Here is a 10155-nt window from a genome sequence, read left to right as displayed (position 1 = left end):
GAACAACATGGCGGTAACGATCGCTTCAAGTACTAGTAAGGGACTTTCTAGGAGATACACTCTACAATTTTGGTGATTCTTCAGAAATCGATAACAGAATATATAATACTAGTCGGTGAAGATTGTGGAAAATTGTTGATACCGTGGCGCGCCGTGCGCCGACAATACACATTACGTACCGTTGTTTACAGTACTCGCGGGGCGCAGGTCATTGACCTCCCGCTTGCGTTGTTCCAACAGAGAAGAGCAAAATATCTGCCAGTTTTTGCGTCAGATTTTCAGTGTTTGTTAAAATCATATACAGGCATCCATGCAGCTATAATTCTTCCAACTAGTTCGTAGTTAGGTGAAATGTTTATAGGAATCACACGAATCGGTATCCAATATCAGAGTATGGACCGCGTGGACCAGCTGCGCTGGTACGTGAAAAATGGTAGTAAATAAATTAATTAGCCAACAGCCAATCAACAGCCACATCTGCAAACATGACCACACCTGCTTGTATGCCCATATTTGGGCCTTCCCCCGAATTCCTTTCTTATTACGTCACGCGCGTACGCCCCCATAGTACTTTCCTATGGGGACCACTAAAAAGCAAATAAAACGATTGTAAAAGCTTGTATCAAAAAAATTTAAAAAACGCCTAAGGGTATTTACCCACTCTACCTCTATACGAAATTACAGGTAATTTCGCCCAAAAATGAAGGAGTTGAATCAATTTAAAGATATGGCAGGAGGAGGAGGAGGAGGAGAAGGAGAAGAAACATCAGAAAAAGCAATATGGGTTCACCACCACTTCGTGGTGTGGTGAACCCATAATGATAACATTTGCAAAACAAATGCATAATGTTAACTTTCGCATAGGTCTGCTCTTTTAATTCTTATTCAAACACATTCATATATGGTCAGACAGGAGTCTAAATCCTCCCTTAAAATTGCAACATTATGTACCCCAATTGACACCAGTTACCATAGCGACTAGAGAATGATTTTTTTTAATATGTGGTTTGTAACGTTATAGTGGTAACGCTATACTGATGCTGTAACGTTACAAACTTCATTCTCTATTTGTTGTCAGATTCGCCCCATAGTAGCTTAATGGACCTATACCATTATTACGTCACAGTTTGTTTACCGCAATGAATGCCGGTCAATGGACGTTTATATTGTACAGGGGTGCGTAGCGTGGTGTGTGTTTGTGTAACGTTAGCCTAATATAAGGCTTTTAATACAGTACTACTTTCGTCTAATGTCACAACTAAATCACCCATGCGGCATGTAATGCTGTGTCAACACAACTAGAGGCAGCAAAAATCAGATATACCTTACTTTGAAAACTTTGAAATGATCTTTATTCTTTAACTGACCGTTCTAGAATGTTCTTTAGAACAGGTAAACAAACTGTGACGTAATAATGGTATAGGTCCATTAATGTTGAGCATAAAATGCCCCAACATCAAAACACAGTGAAAAGCAAGCTATATAATGTCAACAGGATCATTCCGAAGCCTTCTTGTCCTATGCAAATGAGGTTTAGACCCCTGTTTTTGCAATGCATTCTGGGGATGGGAAACTCGTGAATGATGGACAAAGGGGACTGGAGGGAGAGAGTCTAGGACTGTGAACCCCCGACATGATGACGATGATCAAAAATAATGTTGCCACAGCCTTGTACATGTATGTCAAAAATTCCATTTTAATTTTTTTTTGTCTCCACACGTAGACTAATGTGACGTTATTGATAGCAATATTGTGTTCTACATAAGCCTTCAGAGAATTTGAACAAAGAAAAAAATTGTGACTTATGTGATGAAAGAGTGAGGCCCTGTAAGTTGTACAGTTTGCGAAATACACTTATGTGCATTATATATTTATTATGTTAATTATTTCAATCATCTGTAACGGATACATGCAATTTTAAGGCGTGATAGAATTGCTTTTGAATAGGTAAATGATTTGTTTAATATTATAAATAAATGATACTTTTTAAATGTTTGTAATAGAACCTGCAATTCAGCCAATAGGCTGTGACAGAGTTTCTCAGTCTGAATAAACCATTCATTCATTCCTTAATTTATGTATTCATTCATTCCTCAGGACTTTGCGGGAAGCGGCGTGGTGCACGTGTCCGGGGGGACTGCTGCCCTGATGGGGGCCTTGGTGCTGGGCCGCAGAAAGGTGGCCAAGGATGTTGAGGAGCACGCCATCTCTGAATCTTCTCCAGCCCTGGTCACCTTGGGTAAGAAACACAGCAATCATTCATCCTGCACCTCTCGTATAAAGAAAATAGTCATAATCATTGCCGCTTCTGACAAACTTTCATGTAAATATAGAATACAACACGGGGTATTCCGTATCACCCAAGGTATCGGCCCGACCGCGGGTCGGATTGCCCAAAGGGCGATCCGACTCGCGGGAGGGCCGGGACCGAGGGCGATGCGGAATACCCCGTATTTTATTTTTATTTATGTCATACCCACCCTTGAGGCTAGTCACGATTTCGGGTATTTTTTTCTAATAACAAAGCAGTGTTTTATACATATTTACCTATTTTTTGTATTATGGGAATCATTACATGTAAAGGTATATCTAAATCTGTCCCTAGCACTAAGACTCTTGAAATCTTGTTTAGAGACATGTAAATATAGCTTATTAAGTAAAACATATTTAATACATTCCATAACAAGGTGAAATCCATTTTCAATATGCTGTTTTAAACAGGCTTCTTCATCCTGATGGTCGGCTTCTTAGCCTTCAATGGCAGCTCGCAGGGTGCGATATCTCATCCCGGAGACGCTGGTGCCATGGCCCGCTCAGTTGTGAACACTAGTCTGGCCTGCGCGTCTGGTGGTCTAGCCACCATTCTGTTTGAGCGTCTGGTTCACAAGAAAATCAATGACTATTACGTGCTGTGCATCGTAGTGAACGGATGCCTGGGAGGAACTGTAAGTGTGGCGTTTGTATGTGGGGGTTGTGTGGCGTAACGGCAGAGTGCTGGACTCGGAACCAAGAGGTCCCGGGTTCGAGTCCTGACATTCCACTGATCTTATGCACTTTTCATGACTTTCCTCACTTAACTCAAGTATTGTCCTGTCCTGTATTTGTCCACTGCGTTGGTGGCAGTATAAAATAAGTTAATATAACTTGAGTGTGCCGTCACCATGTCTAGTCATAAAATGTTGGAATAAAAAATGTAAGCACGTCTAGATATGCCAATACAGTTGTTGTAGTAAATGTACATGCTGACTTATGCTTCTGAATTTTATTTGCCCAGCACTTGCCAGTTGACTAAAAATGGCTTCATTTTTAATCTAGGTGGCAGTCTGTGCTTCGGCCAACGTTATAAATACGTATGGTGCTCTATTCATCGGATCTACAGGTGCCATTATCCACTGTCTGTGGTCCATTTCCCTGCACAAGTATACATCCATTGAGGACCCTGTCGATGCCACCGCAGGTAAGAATCGTACTGACGTTGTAAAAATTACTAGTTTTTGGCATCACTTCAATTTGACTTATATTTAGTGAATCAATGCTAGTTCCAAAGTCGAAATAAACATTTTGAAATGGTGCCCCTGGGTTGGTTTTTCTGAGCAGTGAGAGTGGAATTACTACTTTAGCATTTGGTGTTTCAAGAACAGAAAACTGACAGAAAACCTGTTATGCCGAGGTCACATTTCCAAATCGGGACCCTGCCGGGCTGTTTGTACGAACGAAAAACTAACAATTCATGTCAAGAATATACAGGAATAGTGGCCATGATTATTATCGAAAACTTTCTGTGTTTCCTTGTCGTTTAAATCGTACTTTTCGTTCCATAAGACTGCCCGGCCGGGCCCCGGTTTGGAAATGTGACCTCAGCATTAACTCCAGTCTGTCTACCCTGTATCTTCCCACAGTGCACCTGGCACCTGGAATTTGGGGTGTATTTCTTGTCCCCTTCTTGGATAGGAAAACTGGTATCTTCTACTGCGGCTCTGCTGGACAGTACGATGCCTGGCGCCAACTGGGAGTCAATGTGGCCGGAATTGTGGCCATCATTGCGTACAGTGCGATGACGACTTTTGTCATCTTCACCAGTAAGTCGATCTGGCCCTTTTCCTTGAACGGCAGTGCGCGGTAAAAAAAAACGCTGTTTCGGTTCATGTTTGAGTTCACATTTCTCATAATCTGCTGCAAAATGGCATTAGTAGTAGTAGTTATTTTAATAGCTAAACTCTGTTCTCTTAAAACGTATTATAAATGAATACAGAAGTATAAATCAGGTTCTAAAGGTTCTGATATGCATGTATAACTGGCCTAGTCACAAGTCTTCTTCCTGCCTTTCCTAGTCCTTGACAAGGCTAAACTGCTACGATCACACCAAGAGAAGTTGGACCACGCGGAAGCCCTTCGGATTCATGAGGAGGAGCTGCGCCAACAACAGGCACATGGATATTTCCACGATGTTGTCCACGACTATGGGCCGGACATGAAGGTAATAGTCCTGTAACATTAGTACGTCACAGATTGTTTACCGCAATGAATGCCGGGACAGTTTGTCGTCAATAGCCGGTCATATTGTACTTATTGTACTGGGGTGTGTACAGGGGTGCCAGAGTATACAGTGCAATTTTACGGTATACAGTGTAATTTTACAAGTATACAGTGCAATTTTACGGAATACAGTGCAAGTTTACTAGTATACATTGCAATTTTACGGAATACAGTGCAATTTTACTAGTGACTTTGAATCACGGGACTTGGACCCGGCTTTCCCTACTTTCTCAGTTTCAAAATGGCGGACGCCGCTGACTCACATATTTCTGTCTTTTTCGAGCGAATTCGAAATGATCCCTGTGTAGTAACATGCCCTGTGTGTAGTATGTAGTGATTAGTATTCCGCAAAATTGCACTGTATACTAGTAAACTTGCACTGTATTCCGTAGAATTGCACTGTATACTAGTAAAATTGCACTGTATACTAGCAAACTTGCGCTGTATACCGTAAAATTGCACTGTATACTCTGGCACCCCTGGTGTAGCGGGGTGTGTGTTTGTGCAGCGTTAGCCTTACTACTTTCGTCTACTGTCACAACTAAATCACCCATTACGCCATGTAATGCTGTGTCAACAAAACTAGACCCTGCAAAAATCAACCACACCTGACTTTGAAAACTCAAGAAATGATCTTTATTCTTCAACTAATCGTTCTAGAATGTTCTTTAGAACAGGTAAACAAACTGTGACGTAATGATGTAATAGGTCCATTATATATCTCATGCATACCCACACAGACATCTCAGCACATTCGTATCATATATTCTTGGTAGTCCTCCAGGAAATAAAATAAATATTCCTAATAAATAGCACATCATTTTATCTTAAAACCTATTTAGTCCCAGCTGTCCACTGACTGTTTTATTCTTCTTGACTATTTCTTTATCTGAGCAGTCAGAGCCCACAAAGAGTGTCTCCTCTGTCTTTGCTGATGCCAGTGCTGAACCAAGTGAGACTGAACTAGTCTTCAGAGGCCAGGAAGCATCTGTTATCAGGGACACCGTGGTGTAGACAACTCACAGCACAGCTGGAATTCTTCGAATTCGAAAATCATAGCAGCATCTAACATCGGACAGTTATTGTACATAATCATAATTATTCTGCTATAGTTCACTAATATGATACATCCCACGGGATGTGCAGCGGGGAGTCTACGAGCCTTTCTCAGTCAGGAGACCCGCGTGGCTGGAAAATCTAACAATTATGGTTACAAGGGATACGCCTTGCTCAAACTACGATAGAAAAAAAGACAGTGCAACACTGAGGGTACACTCATACTATGCGATTGCAAGGCAGCAATCCAGGACACCAACAGCACACAACAGGTCGATGCATACAATGAGCTGATCAACTCAACAAGACAAAAAACAACTAATGGAACTCAAACAGATGGGGCAGAACATTCAGCAACGTTAACACGTGGAGAGCGAGAGGCTTCAGAGGACTTCATCCTCCACTGTGGAAGATATGAGAAACAAAAACAACGGCTTCTAAATCAAATCGACAGTATCTACAAAAGCTATGGCACCAACGGAGCAGGAAGAACGGTGGACATAGCAACCCAAGCAGGACTGAGGGGAGTCTTGGGAGACGACATGAACAGAATTCAGCCTTTTCTAAGTACTCTTATAGAGGCTTCGGCCAGATTTGAAGATGAATAGGGATCTACCTACAAAGACACGAGTGCAAAGAACCAGTGAGCAGAGCATCCTGATCCAAAAAGCACCATGAAGAAAAGCACCTGGACACCACGCGCATACAATATACGTTAAACAAGGACAACAACAACAACATGATACATGTGTATGCTGACATTGCCGTCTGAATTGCAGCTTTGCTTCCTGCCATTGCTTGCAATGCCAGGAAGTAAATTCATAATTCATCGGATACTATTCAATAAAATTACAATGCTGCTAAATGTTGTCTCATCCCTTAGATATTATTTAGATTCTGAAACAAGGTTTATGCGAATTCCAGGTACTGAAGTATTATTTTGTGTGGCTAAGCTGTGGGTTTGTGTGAATGTATCTGCAGTGTAGGTTGACAGGACATGGGTGGGGGAGGGGAAAATTGACAGTAAGAAATTTGGTGTCCCTAAACCAAAAAAAAAAAACGCAACAACATCAATTCCAACGTACAAATGTGATCAATATGTGTGTTCAAAGAAAGCTTTTCGTCTATCACGACTCCAAGAAAGTGTGTAAAACTTATTATTTTATTGATTTTTTATACACTTTGTCATGTATGTACATGTACATGTACAATGTAAAATTCTCTGTACTCTAGCCTGGGTACCATCCCCAGTAGTATATTCGCAAACTCTATAACCAGTTATAGAGTTTGCGAATATACTACTGGGGATGGTACCCAGGCTACTGTACTCTGGAATGCATAGAAAAACAATAATCATTCTACTACAATTTTCTCTGGTGAATTGCACCCCTTATAATTAATGGTACCACCGTAGTTACGTCACCGTGATCACACCTCAAAGCGTCATGGAACATGACATGACTTAGGAGCAGACAACTATAGGTGTGGTTACAAATTCGCCTATGTCACGGACTAAACCATTATTTTTCACGTCGATTAACTCACTTGGAAAATGCCGTTTAAGAGAGCTAAAACAAACGAAGGTCCCTCCCCTTCGTAAAAGTTGGGATCGGTTGCAAAAATGCACAAAAATGGGAATTTGTGCAACTGAAGATCACATGGCACTGTCTGGTTCACTCATCTGTACTTCTATGTCGACACCCATGTCAGAGGCCAAACATTGACATTTGCACAGTCTGACTCACAGTGCTTGAACAGACAACTCACAAGTCATTTTCACGCGGAAGTTTTTCCGTGGCGGATCAGTACTGCGATCTCTAACACAAGTTGTCGGCCATTTCGACACGAAGGTAGGAATTTATTTACTGCAAAAATTCTGCTTTGCCTAGCTACATACACAAAGTTATTACTCGTTGATTTTCATGCTAGAATGCATGTTTAAATGCGGTGCATAGTACGTACATGTAGATGATACGTCTGTTTTAAATGAGGATAACAGTTAAGAAAGAGAGTAAGCGTAGAAAACGTTTTCTGCGCTTTAAAATGTCCTTGCTGAAAGCATGGACTTAAAATGTCGGAGGCCTAAATGTGTTGTAACCCCATGCTGAAAGCTTCGTTCTGCCGCGGGTTGCAAATATATAACGTTCGGCTCCAGTGTAACGAAATATTTTCTTTCCTGGTAAGGCAAGCTGTCTTCTTATGTGTTCTTTGATATTATTTAACAATTCACTGCATTGGAATGTTTATTCCCCGGCAATACTTATTATGATACAATATTCAAGCAGACGTGAAGTGCTGCGGGGTAGTGATGCTGATATTCTGGCACACTGAGTTTAAATCTGCAAAGCTACCTTGAAGAATCTAGGGCTCATTTTAGAGACACTGTGTTTGCAAATGGCCTTATTGTGTCCATAACTTCCAGAGCAGATAGACAATCTAGGGTGTGGTTACAAATGCACTATTGTCACGGACTCGACCATTTATCACGTCGATAAAATCATTAGGAAGATTTAAGAGGCGATAAAAATTATGGTCCTTCCTTATCGTAATTGTAGTTACCAAAATGCAAAAAAAAACAGAAGTTAGCAAAATCATAGATCACACGACACTGTCTACTTCACTCATTAGGAAGCTTTAATGTCTATTTATTGCGACTCCCATGTCAGATGTGAAACTTTGACATTTTAAGTCTGCCTCTCAATGCTTGAACAGACAAGTAAGCCATTTCATTCAGAACTGATTCCGCGGTGCGGTTGGTTATACACACACACGCGCACACACACACACGCACGCACACACACACACGCACGCACACACACACACGCACGCACACACACACGCACACACACAGACACACACACACACACACACACACACTCGTAACATGTGTAACAATACTGTAGTTGTCATACATTGTGCAATATGATGAAGAAACAGTCGACATACTGCCTGTTTTCCTCGCATTTCTATTTTCACTATGCCCATGACGATATGCAACTATTCTAACTTGCCATTATAAGCCTAACATGTATGGTAAGGCAATCACAATGACTACAAGTTTCCATTTGTACCCACAAATATTTTTTCGTTCAAGTATTATCAGGAGAAAAGATGGAGAAAAAGACGGCGTACTGTCTGTTGTTCCTGGTGCTCCTGGTGCCGTACACCGCCCTGGGCGCCGTGCTGAAGCGGTCCCCGCAGCAGGAGAGGGAAAAGCGCGTAGCGGCAATACCCCTGGTGTACTGGGGCGCCACGGTGTCCCCCTCCGTGTGGTACTGGCTGCTGGCCTCCTTTGGTGCTGCTGCCGTGACGGCTGCGGGAACTAAACTCTCCGGTATCCTTTGTGTAACGTTAGCTTTCTTTTAAATCAATCGGCAGAGAAGGAACCTACAGCAAGAAGGCATTTAGCCCTTATCTTCAGACTCAAACTGCGATGCATTGTACATAAAACGAAAGCGACACTCGTTAAGCAAAAATTTGTATCCATGACGTTTTATTGAGGCGTTAATCATTGAGCAACATCATGAACAAAATCATTGTGGAGTAAGTATGTTTGCTTCAAATGCTGCAAACTGTGCGCAATAGTAGGTATGGCCCTGGAAAGGGCGCACTGTGTGCTTAATGGTAACTAAGTGGAAGACAAGGGGCCCGAGGGCTATGAAAAGGAAGGTACAATGATATCATAGTTCACATGATACTACATTCAACAACATACGTGGTATTAATTTTGTTGGGTTTGACTTCTTCTTTTCAGGCAGTGGGAGACGAATTTACCCAATTTATTTATAATATGTGGGTTCTTTGATTTTAGTAGTAAAATTGTTTTCTCCTGATGAGGTATAGTGGGAAAGAAGTGGTGCAATTTGAACACGACGGTAAATAGTTTGGTTTATTATATCATTATAGAGTGAACAAATAGAAATGAAATGATTTTCGTCTTCCATTGCATCTAAGGAACAATATTTAGAAATCCTCTCCGACACAGGTAGTTTCATGTATCGCCCTTTTTCGATTTCCAACGGGTGGACACTCATTCTAATCTTACTGATAGAGGAGCGCTGCTCGGAGTCACAGTGTTCAAGATATATATTTTTTTTCAATACAATATTCGGTTTTACATTTACTAAAAAATCTCAGCTTAACGGTATCAACAGACATAGTATGGAAGAAAGATTATAAGTTGTACTAGTAACCTTGACCGCTGCACCAGACAGGGAGGGCCACAGCTGTGGCGGCTTCTGGAACCAAGGATATTGCCGCACCGCCTGCTTTCCCCACGAGTACATCGACGACTATCACTCGGCCGTCTGTAATGAGCCCGCAGGGTACAAATGCTGCCGCCCTCGGTAAATATAAAAAGTACATCCGGATATATATCACATGTATATGAATGTATGGGCAAAGTGCCGTCTTTGTCAACATTTGCGTTCGTTCAGTAGAAGAGAGTTGAGTGACTGCTGCGCCGAGCTATGTCAACGTTTTAGATGTTCATGCATGTATCGAGCCTGGGTGCCAAACGCTGGCGTTCATAAGCGATAGATTTTTCTTTTTTTGGGGGGGGGT

General features: G+C 41.7%; 1 protein-coding gene across 3 annotated transcripts in view; it reads left to right on the top strand.

The window, feature by feature from the left end:
• The window catches only part of LOC109481834 (putative ammonium transporter sll1017), a 14122-nt gene extending 8181 nt beyond the window's left edge, over positions 1 to 5941 (top strand). For 2 of the 3 annotated variants that reach the window (XM_019784450.1, XM_019784451.1), the window contains exons 5-8: positions 3316 to 3457; positions 3900 to 4079; positions 4332 to 4477; positions 5434 to 5941. In XM_019784450.1, the coding sequence (XP_019640009.1) occupies positions 3316 to 3457; positions 3900 to 4079; positions 4332 to 4477; positions 5434 to 5550 (585 nt within the window). In that variant the 3' untranslated portion in view covers positions 5551 to 5941. Of the gene's footprint in view, positions 1 to 2097; positions 2240 to 2721; positions 2946 to 3315; positions 3458 to 3899; positions 4080 to 4331; positions 4478 to 5433 lie in introns of all 3 variants that reach the window. The other variant, XM_019784453.1, reaches the window with a different exon arrangement.
• The last annotated feature ends 4214 nt before the right edge of the window (positions 5942 to 10155 follow it).

This window comes from Branchiostoma belcheri, unplaced genomic scaffold (genome assembly GCF_001625305.1).
Source record: "Branchiostoma belcheri isolate BF01 breed outbred unplaced genomic scaffold, Haploidv18h27 scaffold58, whole genome shotgun sequence".
In the NCBI taxonomy this organism is placed as follows: domain Eukaryota; kingdom Metazoa; phylum Chordata; class Leptocardii; order Amphioxiformes; family Branchiostomatidae; genus Branchiostoma; species Branchiostoma belcheri.
The sequence above is the reverse complement of the archived record's forward strand: the minus strand, read 5'-3'. Positions and strand labels throughout refer to the sequence as shown.